This window comes from Schistocerca gregaria, chromosome 6 (assembly GCF_023897955.1).
Source record: "Schistocerca gregaria isolate iqSchGreg1 chromosome 6, iqSchGreg1.2, whole genome shotgun sequence".
Lineage (NCBI taxonomy): Eukaryota > Metazoa > Arthropoda > Insecta > Orthoptera > Acrididae > Schistocerca > Schistocerca gregaria.
Genome location: NC_064925.1, coordinates 249,673,892 through 249,698,534, shown reverse-complemented (window position 1 = coordinate 249,698,534; position 24,643 = coordinate 249,673,892). Strand labels below are relative to the sequence as shown.

Sequence of the window (24,643 nt, the reverse complement as noted above, 5' to 3'; positions counted from 1 at the left end):
AAGATTAACAAGTTAACTGTATTGTAAAAAACATTAACAAGCATTGAATCAATTTTCTTCCCAGTTATTGAGGTATCAAGTGGAGAATATGGAGAACAACATATTGATAAAATGGTAGCTGCTATTGACAATGGCCGTTGTTATAAATGGAAAAAATTAGAAAATGGGACCCAGACTGTAAACAACAATGGTAAGGACATACTTGGCTACAGTGTTCCATTGTGACATTGCATAATGCATGAGTATATTATGCTGAAAAATTTGTGACTGTTAGTAATAAAGAAAGTTTTTTCCCCTTGTAAATCCAGTTATTGTCCTAATCTGGCATTCCATTTAGTTATAAATTAGCACACTTTGACTGCAGCCACCCATTCCACACTCTTACATACAGCCTAGCCACACAAGACCATTGCATCTGTAGTGATGAGCAGTCCCACTGAAAATACATCACGGGTCTCACTGAGGCCTCCACACAATAATTACCCTCCCTATCTCGTACAGAAACAGATCTCCCATGGCTTATCTTTCCAATCATCCCCCTCAGCTCTGAGTCCCATCGTCTGGCAACTGACGAACATTTCCCTCATGACTCAGTATCACCTGGGACCAGAGCAACTGAAATCAAATTCTCCACCAGAGATTTGACTACCTCTTGTTATGCTCTGAAATGAGGAATGTCCTACCCACTATCCTCCCTGCTCCTCCCACAATGGTGTTCTACCACCCACCAACCCTACACAATATCCTCATCCATCCCTACAGAATCTCTGCTACCAACACCTTGTCTCATGACACATATCTTTGTAATAGATCTAGATTCAAGACCTGTATCATGCACCCTCCCACCACAATGTACTCCAGTCCAATCATGAACATCACTGCATTAGAGGCAGGGCTACCTGTGAAACCAGTGATGTGATCTACATGCTAAGCTTCATCCATTGCACTGCATTCTATGTGGCCATGACAGCCAACAAGCTGTCTGTCGACATGAATGGCCACTGACAAATTGTAGTCAAGAAATGAGCATGCTGCCAATCACAATGTTCTTCATTTTAATGGCTGCTTCAGAGCCTGTGCTAATGGATCCTTCCTACAAACACCAGCTTTTCTGAATTGTGCCAGTGGTAACTCTCCCAGCAGTATATCATAGGTTCCCATAGCCCTCCTCCTGGCGTCATCCTTTGTTATTCTCCTACACACCCTTCTTTTCCACCAATGCACTCACAGTATTTTTACTTCTCACATTTTTCTATCCCCCCTTTCCCACTTCCCCTCTGAGTAACCTGCCAATTACAGCTAGGTGCCCTACCCTCTCTCCACCAAGTCTTTGTATGCTCCCACAAGCAGCACTTTACCATCCCCCACCCCTACCCTGCTATCCATTCCCCTCCCCACCCGAGCCTTCTCCTTACCCCCCACCAAATAGATTGCTTCTCTCGTCAGGCACTTTTGTCTAATTGTGATGAAGGCCTTTGTGACTGAAAGCTTACTTCTTTGACACAGTTTCTCTGCTGTATAATGAGTGGTAATCCATCCTTTTTAATATTGTCATTTTTACACCCTGGATTTTCCATTCACAGATTGTGCTAATAATATAACTATAATATTGACTGTGGCTTTAAAAAAATGTATTACTGTTCAATCTGATAAGTCACTCAGCATTGCTCCTTATCTTTGACCATAATATGTGCTGTTCAGAATCAAGTACTTCAGTTTTTAATATTTAACAAGAGGGCAGAACACAAAATAATAAATCTCCTTGGATGGATTGTATTATGGGAAAGAAGTATTTCATCTTATTTCATTGTTTTACACAATTCTTATTCAAAATTTGTCACACAATAAACCACTTTACAGTTGAGAAACTGATTAACATATTTAATTGGCATAGAGTGGAAGAAGGCTGACAAATATATAATGAAAATTTAGTTTGAAAATTCCAAAAACCAAAGAAACCATGTAGCATCAGACTAATAACAGTGTGCAAAAAAGGATTATTCTGAAGCTTCATCCATGAAATGACCAGGAAATAAATAATAATACACACTGTCGTAAGAATTTGCATTAATTCATTTAGATTGTAGAGCTAAATTTCTGCAAGTCAAAGTAAAATTTTGACACTTTATACCACTCATTGTGTATTAATCACAATTCATTCAGACAACTGTTTAAACTAAAACTTTTATTCTTTTGTTGTAATCATGCACATTCATACAGAAATTTCAATGTCTGGATCACCTATCTGATAGAATTCAATCTGGATCTCATCCTGTTAGTGATCTGGAAGGAATGAAGTGAAAATCAGTCTCATTCTTTACAAGCTATTGTTCAGAAATGATAATGACTGGAATATTGTGAAAATGTCAACAATATAACTTATTTTGCAGATACAGAACATTCATCTACAACACCTCTGCAAACTTCAAAGAATCAGTACAGTTTTGCAAGTTCCGGTTGGGCACAGTTTCGCATCTTAACATACAGGATGTTGCTGCAGACATGGAGAAATTCTGTAAGTAAATCACTTGGACTGCTTTTGGTTTTTGCAGTTTGCACTGCTTTACAAAATATTAATAATTTAAAATAAAATGTTATATCATTTTTAATTATGTAAGAAAATATAGACTGCTACTAACCATAAGGAAGACATAAGTTGCAGACAGGCACAATTATAAAACACTTACGCAAAGCTTTTGGCCACAGCCTTCATCAGTAGAAAAGAAAAAGAGAGAGACACACACTAGTCATGCATATAAGCAAGCACACCTCACACACAAGTGACTGTTAACTCCTACATCTCATGCCTGAATGCAGCTATCACGTGCAATTATAGCAGCGATCTAGAGGGGATGGGGAAGGGGAAGGGATAGCAGAGTACATGTATGAGGACAGATGAATGTTGTCTGGTGCAGTATTCAGGGAGTTGCAGTATCAGGAGGTCGTGGGGCAGCGACTTCGGGAAAAAAAAAAGGAGAGAAAAGAAGAGGAGCAGGAAAAGATGGGCAGGTATGCTGACAAAGGGGGCAAACATAGATGCTGGGAGACAAGAATGAGGAGGAGATGATAGGATAGAGGCTGTGGAAACTGTTGGATGGAGGGTGTGAGGACAGTATGTTACCGTAGGTTGAGGTCATGATAATTATGGAAGCAGAGAATGTGTTGTAAGGATAACTCCCATATGCACAGTTCATTTTTAAATATACAGCACTAAAAGAGTTGTACAACAACAATTTTTTTCTAACATTTTGTGTATCATGTAATAAACATAAAAAACTTGGGTATATAGTTTTAGTTTCTGAAATTTCGTTTGCAAGTAACATCCAGATACAATTTTTAGAAAGTATGTGCTTTTGGAGATAACAAGATTAATGGAACACTATTAAACATACCATTAATTTAGGCATTCTTCAATTTTGCCCCAGTTCCAACTCATGCTTTACAGTCTAATCCAAGTCTTTCAACCAGACACTGCATTAGCAGCTCCTCAGTTAGTCTCATGAGGCTGAACACACTGTTCACTGTAAAAATATTTCAATGGAAATAATCTTGACACCTTCACCTTCATAAAAAGCAATGCTAACCACTAGATCAGTAAAGCACCTTCTTTAATAATAAAATAATTATTATAATAACAACAACAAGTTATACGAATGATCAGTACAGATTAGGAGGTTGGGAACAATACAGCTTTTATCCTGCTCAGCACAGTCAGTCTGAATTTAACAATGCAAAAAAGGTCATAGCATTAGAAACAAAAACAGAAAAAGGATGACAGACATCAAAAATCAAAAGAATGTGATGAATGACAATATGCATTCAAAGATAACACTGGAAGAAAAGTGCCAGTTAAGAAAACAGATAATTGAACTGCCATGAAGGCAAAATGCTCATATCAGGTTGTCAGGTACAAAGTAATTCAACCACTAACACATGCAAATCACCAAGTCACATCCAGTCCAATACTGTGTCAATTATTGCCACTGCTTGACACCATGAGCAATAACTTACCTTGAAACAATGTCTTGCTGATTTCGCACTGTAAAAACAATTCATGGAAATGGTCAGATGAAATATGCCAATTTCTACAGTAACAAAACTTTTAGGAGGATCCTCCCCAACAAAACATTTTCAGATCTTTGCTGTTACTGTTCTCAGCATTTAGGGTATAAATAAACTGGACTATAAAATGTCACTATATAAAGTCAGTATGTTTTTTACACCCCTAACTAGAATGTTATACCACTGCTGTTCTCAATAGACTTAGCATTCTGTCTATAATCATTAAGTCTAGTTAAATATGTGTGTTTTCACCACTCTTGAGTTTTTGGACTTTGGCCACAGTATGTCCTTCTTGATGGTCTGTTCCATGCAAACATTCAAAAAGGGCTTCATAGCTAAAGCTGTGGCAATGAAAACAAAATGAAGGTATTTTTTATCCATCCAGTGGCACCCAGTGTGGTAAAATATTATCATTCAGACAATTTGTGTTGGCTGTGGACTATTTTGCATAGGAATAACATGAATGTGGCAATATCCGTTATTTAGGGAAAGACACATTCCATCAGTAGAGTACCTTCACTTCATATGAAATTTAACACATGCATTAAATCTGACATTTTTGGCTAGAATCATCTTCAGCCTAATAATTAGTTAACTTCAGGCACCTAGGTTTAACTGAGGGGTACTTGATGACACAATATACTTGACTTTTGTACTTAGTTACTTATTGTTGTTTCCTTACTATTTTGTACTATCTTTTAGCAGCCTTCCTCACTATTTCCAGATGTAATGCATTCAAGAGTAGAATCACATATTTGTATTTGTAAAAATGAAGTCCTAAAGTCCATTTGGTTTTCAGAAAGACGTTTCAACAGAAAATGCTATATATGCTTTCACTGATCAAGTATTAAATGCTCTGAATAACTCAACATCACTCATTTGGATATTTTGTGATCTCTCAAATGCTTTTACTGTGTGGATCACGAAATTCTTCTAGATAAACTTAAGTATTGTGGTATGGATGCGACAGTGCAAAAAATGGTTTAATTCATATTTAACTGGAAGAATGCAGAACGTTTAAATTAACAGTACAGATAGTCTGCAAAAGTCAGCATAGTCCTCTAACTGGAGATGTATCAAGAACGATGTGCCACAGAGTTCAGTCTTGGGTCCCTTATCATTCTTAATATATATTAATGACTTGCCACTCTGTATTCATGAAGACCCAAAGCTAGTTTTGTTTGCTGATGATACAAGTATAGTAATCACACACAGCAAACAAGAATCAGCTGAGGAAATTGTAAATAATGTCTTTCAGAAAATTATTAAGTGGTTCTCTGCAAACAGACTCTCACTAAACTTAAGGAAACACAGTGCATACAATTCTCTACAGTAAAAGGATTCCATTAGAACTACCGATAGCCTCAGAAGAGCCTTGGTACAGAAAGGGGTGATTTATGCTGCCACAAAAGTCTTTGGTCATTTGCCAAATAACATTAAAAGTCTGACAGATAGCCAACCAACATTTAAATACAGATTAAAAGAATTTCTGAATGACAACTCCTCCTATTCAATAGATGAATATGAAGTAGTAACTCAAAACAAAAAATAATTATATTGCATAATGAAAACTTACGTTAAACTGACACATTCCACATCACTACTAAATGTCGTAATCATGATTTGTGGAACAAGTATTAATGTAATGTAACAAAATCCCATTACTAAGCACTTTCCCCACTACTTTAGCATTTGCTTTCTCTGAAACCTCATTTTTCTACTCCCATTGTGTCTTTTTTACTTCAAGGATTTTGTTCTTATCTTCCTTCACCTCTTTTTTTGTGTAGGAAACAGTATGGAACAAATCAAACACATAATAAAACTGAAGAGTGAAGAGGTCAAAAGCAGAGCTGGAGATGAGAGAGATTCATAATAATGTGAATAACATAGTAATAAGTGGGACAGTGTACATAACTGCCAGTAGGAATTTTGTCGGTATAAATGGGAGAAGCAAAGGGACATTTGAAACAGTATGTGAGACTTCCTGGCCTAATGATCATTGAGAACAATTTCAATATCACAAAAATAGTGTGACTTGTCACACTCACTGCTTCCACTGGTTTAAGATCTAAAAGATCAAACCATACCAAAAGAGATTCTGCCACAAGCTATGACATATTTCCCTATCTACTCATATTCATTTTATACCATATGTAAAGGTTAATAGCACCATCATCTATGAAGCAGTCACAATAACTAATTGCTAGTTCAAGAAGTCCCGTCTATTGTTCTTTAAATCCTGCCATTTATGTTTTTCTGAGGCCTTTCCCCTTATGCTGTGTGGTGTCATTTTATCGTTTGTCAACTTAAGACTTTCCCTAGTCAACTTTACAACCATTCCATGCTCTCCTTACAACTCATTCATGCTCCAGTTTCCTAAAAAGCATCTCCTTTAAAGTTAGTTGATCACCCCAAACTGTTTTCATTTTCTGATGGTTTGCAGCATCTGACCATTTTATTTATCTATGTTGTTCTTTTGCCAGAAAATCATAATATAGCATTCATGATATGTTTTGTTATTTTGATTTCAGACTTACCTGAAAATAAAGATTGTGATGTACCTGTTCGTTGCTGCAATAATTAGTGGGCTCTTTTACAATTTTGGTAAAGATGGTTCTAAGACGATATTCAACTTTGGATTTTGCTACACATGCATTATTGTTTTTCTGTACATACCAATGATGCCTGTACTACTAGATTGTAAGTAGAAACATGGTGTTTCCTTAATATTTTTCATATCATGTTTGAAATTTAATGGCAAAAGTAATTCTTTTTTATTTGCAACACAAAATTAATAACAAAAATACAGTGTGTGCTAAAATTACATATATATCCAGTTCCAGGGGAAGTTCAGCTGTTGAAACGTGAATACTTCAATCGTTGGTATGGGCTTAATGCATATTTCTTTGCATTAACTGTTTCAAAAATACCACTTCAGGTAAGACATGATATATTGTTAACTATACAGTAAAGGACTAATCCAATATTTCCCTCATTTATACACTTCTTCATCAAAAGTTTACATGTAGACTTACATAAAAACTATTCGAAAACACAGTTTGAATGAAGAAGTTAGATGATTATTTAAAATAACAAATACCATTTGCAGTGTACTCTTTATGACCAAATAACCATTCTTACATAGGGTATTATCAGCACTGTTATGTAAGTAATAACAAGTAATATCATGTAACCAGCAGATAATTTTTTTAGCTACTTTCCTGCTTGTATTCTACCAAAGACTTGTCATTCCCATTTTGCCACTAATTTTAACAGACAGACTGAATCTTTTACTCTTTAATAAGGAGTAATGTTTTGAAATTTACTTGTGATTAATACTGTGTGACTGGCTGGTGAAGCTATCCAGAAATGACTTTCATGACCTACCCCATACCTTCAATTCTGCCACTGCATATCTTCTATTTTCAAACTTTGCAGAAGCTTCCCTGCATAATTTATGGGACTAGAAATCCTCAAAGAATGGTACCACAAATAAATAATTTAAGCACAGTCTAGGAATGGCATCCAGAACGAATCTTTCAATCTGCAGCAGAATCGTGCCTTGATAACTCAGTCAGTAATAGCTATGCCCATAAAAGGCAAGGGCCTAGGTTCCTGTTCTGGTCAAGAATACAGTTTTAATCTACCATAAGTTTTCATGTTCTTTCTTAATTTGTTCACTTATAGCCCATGTACAACAGATAAAATTATCAATAGGAACTCAGAATTCAAAGCACACCCTGAAAACGTGCACTTAAACAGTGCAGCGAGGAAAAAAGAAATTTTGACTGGCAGCCCAATCATAGTGCACTTGACAAAATACATAGCTACAATTTTGGTTTGCTTCTGCCACAAAAACTCCCAGCAGTAACATTGGTGACACTGCACATGGACAAAGGTTCTTAGTGGGTGCTCTGAACACACTACAATGTTGCCCATAGGGCCCTTTCATGGTTCTGAGAATAACGCAGGAGGAAGTAAACATTAACTGACTTTCAGGCAAAGTTTCCCTGATGTAACAACCAAACTTCTAGGATTGTTATCTAGCCTTAAGTGTCCCAAGGCTTTGAACCAGCAGCTACCCTGGTTACAGATCTCACAACAGTTTCTGTTCACACACCCTTCTTCTAACTCTGGCACTCCCTTCAGGAGGTTACGGTGCATTCTTAGAAACATATTATATGTGTTCCCCTCACACAAAACACTGCATAGTTAGGTAAACATGGTACCTTACCAACAATGAGCAGACCCTGCAGCAGAGTAGAATCCTCTTCAAGGGTGAGTCTCAGTTCAGCCTGAAGAGCACTTCCAACCATCTCTTTATGTGGCCCAACTGTGGAGCATCATGCAACCCTGCCAATATTGTAGAAAGTATGCAATGTGCCAGTGGCAGTACTATTGTGATGTTAAGAAAACGTATGCCACCGTGTGCATTTTTTGAGTTGCTGCAATGGCTGTGGTCTTCAGGGATAACATCTGAAAGTGGCTTGTACACCCTTATTTTTTAGCATTTGGACTGGTAATCAATCTAATGGATAAAAAGTGTGGCTTGTTGGAAGAGTATCTCCAATACATGGACATTTCACATCTGTAATGTGCCAGCTCACTCATTTTGCTTAAATTCAACTGAACGTGCTCTAGACTATATAACTGTTTCTCTCACAATTGCTGACCTTCAGAAGGCACATGACCAACAATGGGAGCCATTACTAAAAATCAAACAGGATGGTTTGATGCTCAGTATGGTGACTAGATAAGAATCTTGTATTGTCTGGGTACCACACCCTGTACTGGCATTCTATATGCCATCATTAGAGTACCAGCACACAAATTGAGTCCATGAACATTTTCAAGTTCTTCCGTATACCTTCTGGTCACTGTGTTGCATGCCAAGTCAATTGGGCATCTTTATTGCATGTATTAACCTCATGTCTTATGTTGTTTTGTGAATTTTGAAGAGACCAACTATCTTAGGGATTTTCAATTTCTTCTTTACATAGTTCTTGATGCTAATAATGTCAGTATAGACTAATCTGGGGCCATATGCAGTAATATTTTCCACAACATGTTAATGTAAAGTCCTTGGTGGACATAAATAATTTAAGGAGTAAATGTAATGATACCACAAATAACTAAGGCACCAAGTCATCAATAGGCAAATGAGCAAGCAAAATTCCCTCTCTTATGTGCCAACAACTCAGCATCTCAACTATTTGGTGAATTGTTGTATTTACATCTTAAATTAACTAATCTCTTCAACATTACAATGTCATGTTGTATGCATATGAATTTTAAACATTTTAAATACTGAATGAAACTATCAAAATTTTAAGTAATTAGTAAATAAATATACGCTATTTTCTGTTGTGAAACATAGATGCATCGCTTCCTTTAAAGGCATTTTCTTGTGCCCCTTCCATATTTATGTCCATTCTCTCATATTTTAAAATTTAGCTAAACCCTCTGACCGAACACGCTGTGCTACCGTGTCAGCTGCACACAGCTAAGCAGGCGGATGCCGAGCTAACGAATTGCAAGTCAATGCACTGAAGCACTTTTTCTATTAAATCGGGCCTCCCTACAGACCTGTTAATGCACACCAGTTTATGTCTTCATTGGCTAGCTTCCTTCAGCAGTATTCATAATTTTTTGAATTAATTGAACTCTTCTTCTGGAAATGAACTATTCCTTCATAAGAGTAATTTATGAGTGAAAGTTTTGTGACTTCTCCTTCAACTGACCCAAAAAACTTTTGTTGTTGCCACGTTCAAACATGGCAAGAAGTGGTAAATAGAGCGAGATGCCAATTAAATAACTTTCTTGAACGTAACCGAGTTCTTCTTAAGAAAAGCAGTGAAATAAAATATACTTTTTCGGTAGAAATCATCTTCTTAAGAATCAGTTTCAGCTATACATCTAACATAATTGAGTTTGGGAAAGAAGGAAAAGAGAACTATCGAGATTAACTTGGAAAATATTCAGTCTAAGTGAATTTTTATTTTAACCAAATACAGATAAATTTGCATACATAAGGAGGATTACAGTCAACCTTCTTCACTGAATGGATAGCACAGACAAGTGCCATGTGGAGGACCTGGGTTCAATTCCAGTACTGCCAGGGATTTTTACTTGGCGGAAGGACTGGTACAGGGTGCACTCCTTCTTGTGTGGCTAACTGAGAAGCTACAGGGCTGAGTAGTAGCTGATCCAGGTCACAAAAGCTGACAATAGCTGGGAGAGGAGTGCTGTCCCACACCCCTCCATACCACATCTGATGATGCCACTGGCAGAGGACGACATGGTGGTCAGTCAGTACTGTTGGGTCCTCTGTGGCCTATGGGGTGGAGTACGGAGGATTACACAAAAACTAGACTGTCATTAACTAGTTGATGACTCCAGCTTGCTGAAAAATAGCTAAATAAACAGTTTCTTTTTCACTTTATTGCACATAAATTACTGTAGTTTCTTCATTTCTTTCCTTATCCCAGAGACCTCATTCCAGAGGATACACAGAACACAGTTCATGTACTGCAATGTTATGGCAGCAGTTATTGTTTTCAAGCTGCTTTTCCTCTCGCTAATTATATATTGACTTGTGCTGTCTTTTCTCTATCACATATAGTTATATGGGATGCCATTTCATATGAATAAATTTATGGTATCAATAACACAAAAGACAATCAACTGAAAGCTTTTGCGTACATGGAGTTTTTCAATATAAGATACCTGGCCCAAAACCAAATGATCTCAAGAAATTTCTGAAGACATATTGCTTTCTTCTAATGTGAAAATGAATCTTAAAACTGACTAAGTCATATTATAATACATCTGAAATGTGCAGCTGTTGAAATACTTTGAAAAAGATGCTGCTTATAAAATTTGATACCTGCCATGGCTAAGGAATGTATGATATGAAATTGTGAGTCAATCAAACACAAACATTTCCTTCAGATGGGAAACATCATCTGCACCCATACTCTGTATATCACTGTGAAGTGCATGACAGGGTACTTCACATTGCACCACAACTGTTTCCTTTCATTACATTTGAGGATGGAGTGCAGGAAGGAGGACAGCTTAAATGTCTCTGTACATTTGGTAATTAGTCTAATGTTGCCTTTACATTCCCCAAGGTAGTGATACAAACAAGGTTTAGTATATGGATAGAATCCTCACTTAATTCTGAAACCATGTAAATAGTATTCCATAAGATAGTTGATGACTACCATCAAGAACTTATCAGTTTATGTTCTTCAATATATCCATAACATTTTTCCATGATTCAAACAAACCTATTATGAGTTGGTCCTGTCCCGTATACATCCCACAGATTTGAGCAATATTCTAGAATGGGTCACATAGATGTTTTGTAAGCAGTTGTCTTAGCAGAAGGATTTTATTTTCCAGTATCCTAGCAATGAACTGAATTCTGCCATCTGCTTTCCCTACAATTGAGTTTAAGTGGTCATTCAATGCCATATCCCCACAAATTTTCACTCATTGGTATTTGTATGAGTTGAGTGATTCCACTGAGACTTACTCATATTATAGTCATAATATATCTTTTGTGCTTTGTGAAGATCACATTTAACATTTTTGAACATTTGAAAACACTTTGTCAGTATCTACACCATACTGAAATATTATCAAAACCTGTGCATATTATTCACGACAGTGCTTAATTATAGGTAACTGCATCATCTGTGAAAAGTTTGAGGCCACTGTTAATATTGTCTACTAGGTCATTAATATGCAACAAGACCACCAATGGTCCTGAAACACTTCTCTTGGTCACATCTGAAGTTATTTTTACATCTGTTGATTACTCCCCAAAGTAGATAACATGCTGCATCATCCCTACCAGAAAATCCTTGGACAGGTCAAACATTTCATTTGATTTTCTATACAATCATTCTTCCATAAACAAGCATTTGTCTGGTATAGAGTCAAATGCTTTTTTCAAGTCAAGAAATAGTGCATCAACCCATTGTCAGGATCTATACCTTTCAGGGTGTCATTCAAGGAAAGTGGGAGTTGGGTTTCACATTACCAATAGTTTTGGAATCCATGCTAACTGTTGTGGAGAAGGTAAATATGTACAAGATACCCCATTAATAGGGTCCAAAAAATGTAGCATGTATTTCTGGCAAAATTTGCATGTATTTTTGGTACAATTTACTTTTTTTGCAAATGATTGGATGCACAAATTTAAACATTTGCCATGTTATATGCATGAAGACAAAGCCCTAATGCTTTGAAAATGACTGTTAAAAAAATAGTAGTCTTTGCAAAGACTTCAATAGTTTTTCCCCAAAATGTTCTTTGTTTTCTTCTTTTGGCTTTAAAGTTTTCAACAAATGATTGTTCTGGTGAGAAGCAGCAGGATTTTCCCACCAACAAACAGAATGCATCTCAAACTGTTCAAATGTGTGTGAACTCATAAGGGACCAAACTGCTGAGGTCATTGGTCCCTAAACTTACACACTACTTAAACTAACTTTAACAAAGGACAACACACACACCCGTGCCCTAGAGAGAACTTAAACCTCCTGTGGGAGGGCCATGCAATTCATGATGTGGCGCCTGTAACCATGCAGCCACTCTGTACGGCTAGTGCATCTCAGATTTGGGGTGTTTCTTGACACTATTTTTCTCTCCAGCACAATTTGATACTTAAAAAACATATAGAATATTAATTTTGACTTTTTCCGAGCATTCATAGCTTAACTACACATACTAGATGAACATAGAGACAACCAAAAATAACTCTATTCACACATTAGGGGAATAACTATGTTGCCACTGAAATACGTAGACATGTTCTATTTTTCAGTAGTTATAGTGCAGAGTGTAGACACCGTAAATTTGCAGATGACTGTGGGCATAGTTTTTTGACCACCAGAAAGGAAACGAATGGTGCAGAGAAACAAGCCCCACCTCCCTTATGCAGATCGGCATCCTGCACCCATGTTCTGTGAAAACAGAACTGACACATTGCCAACAGGGTTTGGGGATTCCTTCTGGTGTTGTAATCAAAATCCATTATTGACTAAATTAGTTTTTTCACTCATTTCAAAAACAGTGAGCAAGGGAAGGCTACTACGCAATTGCTTGCTGAGGATGATGCATTTTGTAAACCAAACAGTTCAGGCCTGATCTGTAGCAGTATTTGATGCAATCACATTTCACATCTTCTGCCACCTTAAACTGCCACATTAAAAGTTTCCACATTATATCAACTTTTGAACTGTAGTTGGCAGACCTGTGTTTTTCTATTCTAAGCTGCTAGGTTCCACAGCTGAGTGCTAAGATGCATTGTGTGGTGTTTATCTTATACGATCATTCTGTTGCTCACAACTTGGCATGGCACCAGAGAATCAAGCACACTGCTACATCACTGTGTTCATGTACATTTTATTTTGAAAACATGTTCTTACACTAATTATTTTTCCAGATTGAACTTTATCAGATGATGTGCAATGCCAGTAACTGGAAATTGGTTACATTTTCTATATTTATTTGCAGAAAATAAACCTAGTTCAAATTGTCTCTGATAAAATAGTTTAGCTGGATATGACTCTTCATAAAACAGCATCATTAGGTAATTTTTCATGATGACACAGAATTAGCATATATATTTTTCAGATCCCTAATTATTATGCATAGTGCAAATAAACTTGACAAGGTAAATGGTAACAAACTTTCAGATGGCAGTAGTAGTGAGACAGATTATATGAAATTAAAATTATTGGCTACTAAAGCCAATGAATTATTCTTAACAGTAGTTAAAAACATAGAGATAAAGAACTATCCATCAAAAGCAGATCCAGTAAATTTACTTAGACCACTAATGCATACTCCACCTTAAGTATAGCTCACTCATCTGCCAGAGACACGAGAAAAAGTGTTAGGCCACTGAAAAGTAGCGCTGTTCTGGCTTTGACTAAATCTCAGCCACAGTACTAAAATCTTGTGCATACTTGGTAGTGATATCTTACAGTTACCATTGTAATCAATTGATGAATGAAGAACTGCTGCCTGGAGGACTGACATATGCAGTAGTAATATCAGCATACAAAAATGCAGATAAGCTACTGACTAATTATAGACAATCTTACTTCTAATTTCCCTAAACATTTATGAGAATGTGGCTTAAAACACAATGATGAACCATCTTCCTGAGAATAACATTTTAATGAAGCTCAGTTTGGCTTTTGAAAGAGCCAAAAATTACCTTGATGGCATCTTTTATCGTCTTGCCAAGGCATTTGACTGTGTATCACAAAATTCTGCTATGGAAACTAAAATAGTATGGCATTAAATGTCTTCTCCTTGCATGGTTGTAATCATTTTAACAATAGAAAACAAATAGCCTCATCAGCCAATGATACAACAGGAATAAGATTAAATTCAGAGTGTGGAAACTTTAAATATAGTGTGCTGCAAAGTTCAGTGATTGGCCAATCCTGTTCTTGGTCGAGATAAATGGTTTACCAGGGACTTAGGAGGAGTCTTCCTAGACTTTATTGTGTGCTGGATGACAAAAGTTATTGATAAAAACATGCCCATACCAGACACAGCCAGAAGAATAACAGAACAGGCTCACTGGTTCACAGATATCATCTTAACACTCAGTCTAGCCAAAACTCATATCACACAATTTCAAACACATAAAAATCACTTGCAAGTACCAGAAATACAGATCAATGAGCATCCACTGGATAATATATTGAGGTGTCACTAATAGTTCTTTATGAACCTCCCGCATGATGCAGGAAAAATGGGTCAGCAACTTACTTTTATTAAAACTATTGTTTGTAATTCTGTTGAAGATGTGGATAGAAAAAATCCTTTATTTGTAGTGACTAGTTTTGGATATGACATCCATTATCAAAACACTGCCTTCATCCGGAGTATTAACACATAAGACAACCAGTACATTTGCAAATAGCCACAATTGGAAATCACGAGTAACAAGTACAAAAAGTTGTTCTGGCACTGTTTGGAAAGAAGCATTGATAATACACTGTAAATGAGTCTGTACATGTTACTCATGATTGCCTGTTGTGTCTTATGCAAATGTATTGGTTGTATTACATGTCAACACTTATGATGGTTTTGATGGTCTGATAATAGACGTCATGTCCAAAACTAGTCACTGAAAATAAAGGCTTTTACACACTGCAATGTCAACACCATTACAAATAATACTATAGTTTTAATGAACAGTTCTGCCTGCTTTGCTCTCAAAAATCTCTCGCTATGTGTTAACCTACAGACAAGGTTGCTAGCACAGTTTCACTCTGTTCTGGCCCATGGCACAATCTTCTGGGGCATTGCAGCTAAGGTGAAAAAGGATTTATTCTACAGACGCATGTAATAAGAACATTGTGTGAAGTTAATACCTGAACATGTTGTAGGAGCCTCTTCAGGGACCTGGGGATTCCTACACTTACATGCCAACACTGGTATTGCCTAATGGCATTATTGGCTCATAACAAGAGTAAATTTAGGATGAATTTTGCAATTCACAACCACAATACTACAGTTAGAAATAATTTCCATACATGCTAGGATCACATCCTAGGGTTGTAAACAGTGTTTTACATTCTGCTAAGAAAGACCATAACCGGTTGACAGTGGACATCACACAGGAAATTGAAAATACCAAGTACACTATCTGATCCAAAGTATCTGGACCTATTAGTGGATAGAAATATGCAGTATGTAAATCCATCTCCCATATGATGGCTTGAACTCTGCTGGGAATACTTTCAGTAAGGTGTCTGAATGTCTGTGGAAGAATGGCAACCCATTCTTCCTATAGTTGTCCCTCTACAGTACAGACTGCCACAACCTTTAGCATGATGAGTCATACTAAACCACTCATTTCCAGCCAACCAATATCCAGTTGTAGCACTCTTTACACCACTTCAAGCATTATGAGAAGCTGCCTGACCATTGTACCCCATTGCTTTAACTCATTACACACTGTGCTAGTTGGACTGCTGGTAGTACTTTTGAACTCATGAGTGATTCCTTATGCTGATTTCATGCTTTTTTTTTCCAATGCCTGAGGTTCCCTGTCCTTAGGTACATGAGGTCCGACAGGTTATGGTTTAATTGTTCGTGTTCCTTTTTTTCCACTTTACTAACACATCAGCAACAGCCAACTTGGACAGTTTTGGAAGGGTTGAAATTGTCACTGATGGATTTGTTACTCAAATGACATCCAATAACTAGTCTAAATTGAAAGTCACTGAATTATACTGACTGACACCTTCTACTGTCACTGCTTCTTGACTGGCAAAAAGACTGAACTAAGGAATGCAAATCCTGCTGAAGTGTAATATTTGTGTAAGATCATTATTTTGCCAAAACACCTGCGTAAAATTTAAATGCTATGTTTGAAGCACTAGATAATAATGGCAACTGAGCAGTGCAGAAGAAAGACTAAGCCTTTCTTAAAAGCAGCTTTTCTTCTCCTGACATACATATATCAAATAATCTAGAATTATGACAATTAGCAAATTGAATATAAAGCACCAGCCATAATTTGTTGTTGGTACACTTCACATAAGCTTCCAGTAGTGGTTGCTTCTGCCTACTGATGTACAGCTTGACTCATTTAGCATCCCTGAAGACTCTCCTTCATGACAGAACTTGATGTGTTAATTAATTAATTAATGGACCTAACATAACACCTGCACAAATTCTGAAAATAATCTGATAAGGATACTATTTCATGATGGTACCTTTTTCAGTTTTTGCGATTTTTGCTCTTTCTCAATGCTGCTAACACTCAGATCTACATCATTCATATTTGCAGTGGTATAATAATTGAGCTGGAGATGAACACCTTAATCCTCCTTTGTAAAGGAACAGGTGAAGTTTCAATTCAGAATTTTTGTATTTGCTTTGATACTCTCAGCTCCACTTCCTGTTTCACCTCCAGGTGCCAGTGATTGAACTTTGGGCCACTGACAGACATAACATGTTCCCAGAATTTCTTTGGATTCTGTGAGAGTTTTTTAGATAATAATCTTCTATATTAGTAATTGAAGACTTCATGCATTTTTCTTTTGATAGCTGAACACATTTCATTTAGATCTCTCTATCTACTGTGCTATACTCTTACATACCTGTCGTGTAGCAGTTACTGTGTACTTAGAAGATTCCATCATGAAATGTACTTCATCATTATGAAAGTGCTAAGTACGTATCTATCCAGCACCCCTACAAAACTTCTGTACAGAGCTAAATGTTTTAAGGTTTCCTTCCAATATCGCATTAGTACCTATTTCTCTTGTTTACTGAATATTATAAATTTCCCTCCTTGTTTAAGTTGTTCTTTGTGCTTTGTAATCAATGTTGCTACAACTGCCTAGGGTCACTAATACCATTTTCAATATGTTGTCTTTATGTGTGATTTTGACATGAGTGGGCTTCTGATCTATCTATTCTTGGCAAGTTTAGAAGAAAACATTTATTATTTTTTCAGAATGTCCTGTCGTGCCCACTACTTAAAAACCATAGCAATCCCACTTGGTTGTTGGCATTTCACTAAAATTTTAGGTTATATCTTGGGGTTAGTCTGGCACTCAACCGAAGGACCTAATTACAAGTTTATATCACTGTTCCTTGCCCAAGCAATCTTGCATGTGTCTTCAGTTTCCATTTAGGTGGATTTGCAAGGCTGTTCTTCTTAATAATCTGTGTGAGATACTAAAACAGTACAAATATGTCACTGGACTCCAGGCAATAGCTGTAATTCATTTCAGTGAGCCCCACAATCTACAGCTGGCTGCATCCTGTTTCATCACTACACAAGGTGTTCTTACCTATCACTAAAGAGTACCACTATTCACTGCACATTCAAACTGCTGTAGATTAACAGATCCTGCCCTTCTCCACTTGCATTGATAGAGGACACAGCCGGCTTCCCACCAGGTAAAGTGTGTCACAGTGGCTCAATTTCAGTGGAAGACAGTACCTTAAACTTGTGGGTTGGGGGATGGGTTCTCACTGGCCCCGCCTTCCCTGTTCAGGCATGCTGCTAAACCTATTAATGGCTTGCCACTGACCATGATGTGGATGAGTGGTGATAGATACTGAATTTCCTGGAGAGGAGGCAGTATCAGTCCAAGATTAGCAAAATTTTGAGAAGCTCGAAATTTAACATGAACCTCAATGTGAGAAGCTTCTAATAGTTTTGACAACTCTGTCTCAGAATTTGGTAGAAAACCCAGAGAGATTCTGGTAATACATAACATACACAAGCAGCAAAACACAATCAGTACCTTCACTGCATGATGACCATGGTGATGTTATTGATGACAGCACTACTAAAGCAGTCACTAAACAAGGTTTTCCAAAATTCCTTCACGATGAAGTAAATATTCCAGAAGCTGAATCAACAACAAGTAACTTAGAAGCAGATATCCTTGGTGTAGTGAAACAACTTGAGGTACTTAATACAAGCAAGGTCTCTTGTCCAGACTGCTTACTAGTCAGGTTCCTTTCAGAATATGCTGATATAGTACCTCCATACTAAGCAGTCATAAACAACTGCTTGCTTGAAGAAAGATCTGTAACCAACGAAAATTTGTACAGGTCACACCAATACCCAAGAAAGAAAATAGGAGTAACTTGCTGAATTACAGACCCGTATCAGTAACATCTGTTTGCAGCTGGATTTTGGAAGATGTATCACATTTGAACATTATGAATTACATTGAAGAAAATGATTTATTGACAAATAGCCAACACATTCAGAAAATATCATTCTCGTGGATTATTCTCACAAAGTATTGAGTGCTATCGACAGGGGATGTTAAATGGAGTCAATATTTTTAGGCTCCCAGAAGGCTTTTGACATCATTCCTCACAAGTGGCTTCTAATTGAATTGCATGCCTATGTAGTGTTGTCTCAGTTGTGCAACTGGATTCATGATTTCCTGTCAGAAAGGTCACACTTCAAAATAATTGACAGAAAGTTACTGAATAAAACAGAAGTAATATCTGATATTCCCGAACGAAGAGTTATAAGCCCCCCTCTGTTCCTGATCCACATAAACAATTTAGGAGACAATCTGAACAGCCCTCTTAGATTGTTTGCAGATGATGCTATCATTTATTGTCTTGTAAAGTCACCAGATGATCAAAATAAATTGCAAAATGATTTAGACAAGATATCTGTATGGTGCAAAAAGTATCAGTTGGCACTAAATAATGAAAAGTGTGAAATCATCGACATGAATTACTAAATAGAAACTGCTAAATTTCAGTTACACAATAACGCACACAAATCTGAAGACTGTAAATTCAACTAAACACTTAGAGATTACCTATATGAATAACTGAAACTGGATCAGTCACACAGATGATGCTACGGTAAAGAAAGAAAACAGACAGCAATTTATTGGCAGGACACTTAGAAAATGCAGCAGGTCTGCTAATGAGATTGCTTGCATTACACTTGCCCACCAGCTTCTAGAGTATTGCTGCATGGTATGGAAGCCACATCACACGGGATTGATGAAGGAAAGGGCAGCTCATTTTGTATTATCCCAAAGCATGGGAGAGGGTACCATGGACAAGATACTATTCATTAAAATGAAGGAGGTTTTTTTGTTACAGGAGGATCTTCTCGTGAAATTTCAACCACGAACTTTCTCCTCAGAGTGTGAAAATATGAGGGGCATTCAATAAGTGATGCAACACTTTTTTTCTGAAAGCAGGTTGGTTTATTCAGGATTACAATACACCATATTTTTCCCCACTCTTCTGTCTACTAAATGCTATTTTTTAGTATAATCTCCATTCAATGTGGTGGCGCTATGCCACATTACTGAGAGGGCATGTATGTCTGTATGGTACCGCTCTACTGGTCAATGCCAGAACCAAAGTCTTGCTGCATCAAAAACTTCCCCACCATCCATGGACTACTACTCATTGAGTGCACCCTTCATTGGGACAAACAGGTGAAAGTCGGATGGTGAGAGGTCCAGCCTGTAGAGTGGATGATGAAGAAAATTCCAATTAAATTTTCTGATCTTCTCTCAGGTGTGCAGATTTGTGATGCTTTGTGTCATCACGGAAGAGGAGGAGCCATCTGCATTTTTGTGGTGGCTAACATGCTGAAGTCATTTCTTCAGTTTCCTGAGGGTAGCACAGTAAGCTTCAGAGTTGATCATTGCACAATGAAGGATGACATCATACAGAATAATCATTTCAGACTCCCAGGAGACTGTCGCCATGACTTTACTGGCTGAGGTTGCAGCTTTGAACTTTTGCTTTGTAGGAGAGATGGATTGCTGTTTTGTTTCCGGTTCAAAGTGATAACCAACATTTCATTGCCTGTGATGGTGTTTGACAAAAAAAACTGTCACAAACAGCCTCATAATGCACAAGCAATTCCACACAGATCGTTCTTTGTTGCCCTTTACAGCATTCTGTTGGGCAGCGAGGAACCCAGGAGGCACACACCATTGTGTACCCCATGGTGGACAAGTGTGACAGCATTTCCAACGGAGATGTCCAGTTGTGCAGCAGGGTGTTTGATTATGATCCATTGATCACCTCGAATGAGTGTGTGCCAACATTTCAGGAGTCACAGCTGTGTGCAGCCACCTGACACAAGGGAGACTGGACAGGTTTGCAAAACGTTGTTGCATTGATGACAGATATCTTCCCCGATGACTCATCATGCTGTTGTTCACTACCTAGTCCCAGTAGATATTCTGGAAGTGCCTATGAATATCTGTGATGCTCTGGTTTTTTGCCAGAAAAAAACTCAGTGACAACTCTCTGCTTGGAATGCACTTCCATTACGGATGCCATTTCAAAAGTTATGCATAGCACTGTCAGCTACTGGAACTATAGAGTGTGAAGCAGGAATATTCCACATGTCCCATGACGAATTTTGCATATTTTTGACCAAAACTGGCTGCGAAAAAAATGTGTTGAATTACTTATTGAATGTCTCTTGTATTTTGTTGGCACTTATCTGCTTAGAGAGAAATGATCACCACAATAAAATGAGGGAAATCAGAGCTCGCAATGAAAGATTTGTGTGTTCATTTTTCCTCCATCATGTTTGAGAGTGGAATGGTTAAAAGCAGCTTGAAGATGGTTCAATGAACCCTCTGCCTGGCACTTAATTGTGTATTGCAGTGTAATCATGCAGATACAGATGGAGATAGTATTTGATGTGCCTTTGGTATCTTTGGAACATGTATCTCTGTTACCCCCTCGACCTAATCACAACAGCTTCTCTTGAGAGAAGTCAGAGCAGTGTCCTGCTGCTTATGAGCAACACTTAACTCATCTCATGTTTGAGAACAAAGTTAACAGTGGGGTTTCATTGGGACTGGTTCACTGTTCCCTCATCACTACAAACAGTAAGCAAACAATTAGAAGTAAGGTTACCGATTCTCTTTTAATGTCTCGATCTGTTGTATTACAAAGGTTACATTTTCCTTTTTTCATGCAATTAGTTTTCTGTTTTGATGAGAGAAAAACCTGGGATAAAAATTTACTGCTTCCCTGAAGCTAATTGCAACTCTTGTTTTCATAGCAACAAACTTGAAAATTGTGGCAATTTATGGTGACGGCATATGCTACTGTTGGAAGGGGAAATTAAATGGAACAGTATATGGCAGTCAATTTCATAGGATGTACAAAAATTTTCAAGTACTTTATAAGAACAAATTATTCGATGAATGGAAAGAGGTAGAAGGATTACATTAATTACATAAGTACTTACACCACAATTAACAGAAAACAATCTCTCAACAAGATATGGTTCTCAAAATTAGTAGAACGTGCATTTGTAACTAACATCCATAAATTTATTACAGACATATGTTATGCACAACATTTGTAAACGTTCAAAAATCCTGAAACATACACCTGATTCATGTAGGTATACAGCAAGATTAGGGGGAGTGATTATTCTGTTGAGAATTTCATCACCAAAATTTGTAGAAAGTGCAAATGTAGTTTATATCTGATGATACAGTATGAATTATGTTTCTTGCAGCACTCACAATTCAAGAATTCACAATATATCATGACACAGGCGTGAGTGTTGATACAGTCAATGAAAAACTGGGAAAAATGACATGAAAAGTCAGCAAATATGTGTAACTAAATGTGAAAAGTGCATTTTTTTCCACTTAGCTGGTTTTGTGACACCTTTTACATTACCATGCCAAAGATGACACTACAGCATCAGTCTGTCCCTCTAAATACAGCAAAAATCATGGGTCACAACAGAAAACACCTTCTGTTAAGTGTAGTTAACAGCATAACCTCACAGAATTTCAGTACCCTGTTTCCTAAAGAGAAGAAATATATTTGTGTAACATTCATTCACATTTGACTATAATCTCTATTCAGACTATTCCACTTCAGTTGCACAGTGTTTTGATCAAATCCATTTGTTTCAATACTTACAATAGCACATCATTTCAATTAAAAGATGTGAGTCATTTGTGGAATGCTGAAGAATATGTAAAATAAAGCATACATTTTGCCTCTCAATGCACAACTGTTTTTCAGAAATGTTCAGTATATGTCATAAACAAAAGACTGGTAATAAATATCTGAATGTTGGTTTTATATCACAGTAGCAAAACATATTTTTAAGTGCAATTTCCAAACAAAAATCAGTCATGCATAACACATTACTTAAGTGCACAGTATAAAGTGTATTCCATTCTCAAGCCAAATGAAAGTTATAGTGAAGTGATTGTTACTCAAATAAATAAAACTACATTGACAAAAAACTGTTTTCAGGTGGCCCTCGGACTAACATATGTATGGCTGGTATATGTACTGACTGACCAGCCACTGGAAGTTCACCGGTGTGCAATATTCATCATCATTTGTCTTCTGATTGGATTTGTCTCAGAGAGCTTTGGTCTTCTTGTTTCCTCAACTCTTAGCATAGTGGTTGGTATCATACATTATATTCCAATGCTAATGTCTATCACTTCACAAATTTTCATTTATTACAACAAAAAATACATTTTGTCACTTCTTATAAATTATTTCTCAGTGATCCTCTTTTTTTATTTTAATATGTTAGCTCAATGCAGATTAAATTACTTTAATTTTCAGATTAACAATAACAGCACAGTTATTATATAATCCCTGGAAATTAATTTAAGATTACCTTTTTTCACAGAATGGCATGTTTGTTGCCCCTTCAATGTCAGTTCCTTTCATGCTGTTAGCAGTCCATGGTCTTGGAACACCTAATGCACACGTACCATTCTTCATGAAGATTGCAATGTACTTTAGTTACCTGAGGTATGGTTTGGAGGGACTGACACTGGCAATCTATGGCTTTGGACGGAAAAGACTGCACTGTCCAGATCATAAAACATATTGTGAACTAAGTGACCCAAGGGAACTACTACGTCAAACTGGAATGGAGAATGCAAATATCTGGGTTGATATTGCTGGTCTGGTTGCATTTATCATCATCTTCAGGACTGCATGCTATTTTCTGTTGCGGTGGAGACTTTCTTCCTACAAATCATTTGCTGCACTCAGGCTAGTGAAACGATTTGTGAAAACACACATTAATTTCCAATACAGGTGAACTTTTTATTGAGAATATTGTGATAACTCTGGAACTCTTTGTTAGTGAAACAGAAAGAGGTCCATTTTTAATGGCACACTACTCTGGCACTCACAATAGGGAAGAGATGAGATTTGAACTGTATTTTAGAGAACATGCAGAAGTCATATATATTAAAAAATCATTAATTTAATAATGAACACAGATCAGATAAATCAATTATGACTTCTATTACATCTTTGAAATCTTTTGTTAAAAAAAGAAATAGAATATTGAGCAGATGAAAGTAATCTCTTTGAGGTATGTAAATGTATCCTTACATTTCATGTTTAGCATATCACAAATAAAGTTTCAAATTATTTCTGCAGGGACAGATAGCTGATGAGACAATGAACTGAAAGTGTGGTATGGATGCATTTACACAATGCATCTTGAACAATAATAGTTATAAATACATTGCTCTCAAGACTCTTGTTATTTCACCAAAGATAAAATGGTTTATTGTTCTTCCTCTAATGTATATAATTTACACTTATGAGAAAAGGAAATACATGCCATATGTACATCTTTTATATTTTTAAATCATCTTAAATGCTTCCCAATTATCTTACAAAATTATCAAATTATCTTACACCCACAGGATGAATGAAATGGAGATTTCAAAGCTTTCTAGGGTCATAATATGTTCACAACGTGTTAGTTTAGGAAAGGGGGGGCGGGGTGGCCTCTGTTGTCTTAAGCCTGCTGGAAACCCTCTTGCTTGTGTAGTATAAAGAGGCTTACCTGTTACCTACAGAAGATGTGTTCTTCTCTTGTATATTAGGTAAGGGCAGTTGCACTGCATGAATTTTCTAGTGCATTTTAAGTGTTGTTATTGCTATGTCACCTCCAAATGGAATGGCTTGCAATCTTAAAGCACAGCAGTTGCATGGGCAGCACATCACTGGAAGTCATCAGAAACTGTGTAGCATTATCAGAGCAATGTCGTAA

At 36.9% G+C, this 24,643-nt stretch overlaps 1 protein-coding gene across 1 annotated transcript in view; it reads left to right on the top strand.

The window, feature by feature from the left end:
* The window catches only part of LOC126278946 (ATP-binding cassette subfamily G member 4-like), a 443,572-nt gene extending 419,352 nt beyond the window's left edge, over positions 1-24,220 (top strand). Inside the window, exons 6-11 of the mRNA XM_049979224.1 lie at positions 65-190; positions 2,391-2,515; positions 6,594-6,762; positions 6,900-7,000; positions 22,864-23,019; positions 23,255-24,220. Of these exons, the coding sequence (XP_049835181.1) occupies positions 65-190; positions 2,391-2,515; positions 6,594-6,762; positions 6,900-7,000; positions 22,864-23,019; positions 23,255-23,674 (1,097 nt within the window). The 3' untranslated portion in view covers positions 23,675-24,220. The remainder of the gene's footprint in view (positions 1-64; positions 191-2,390; positions 2,516-6,593; positions 6,763-6,899; positions 7,001-22,863; positions 23,020-23,254) is intronic.
* Positions 24,221-24,643: the final 423 nt, after the last annotated feature.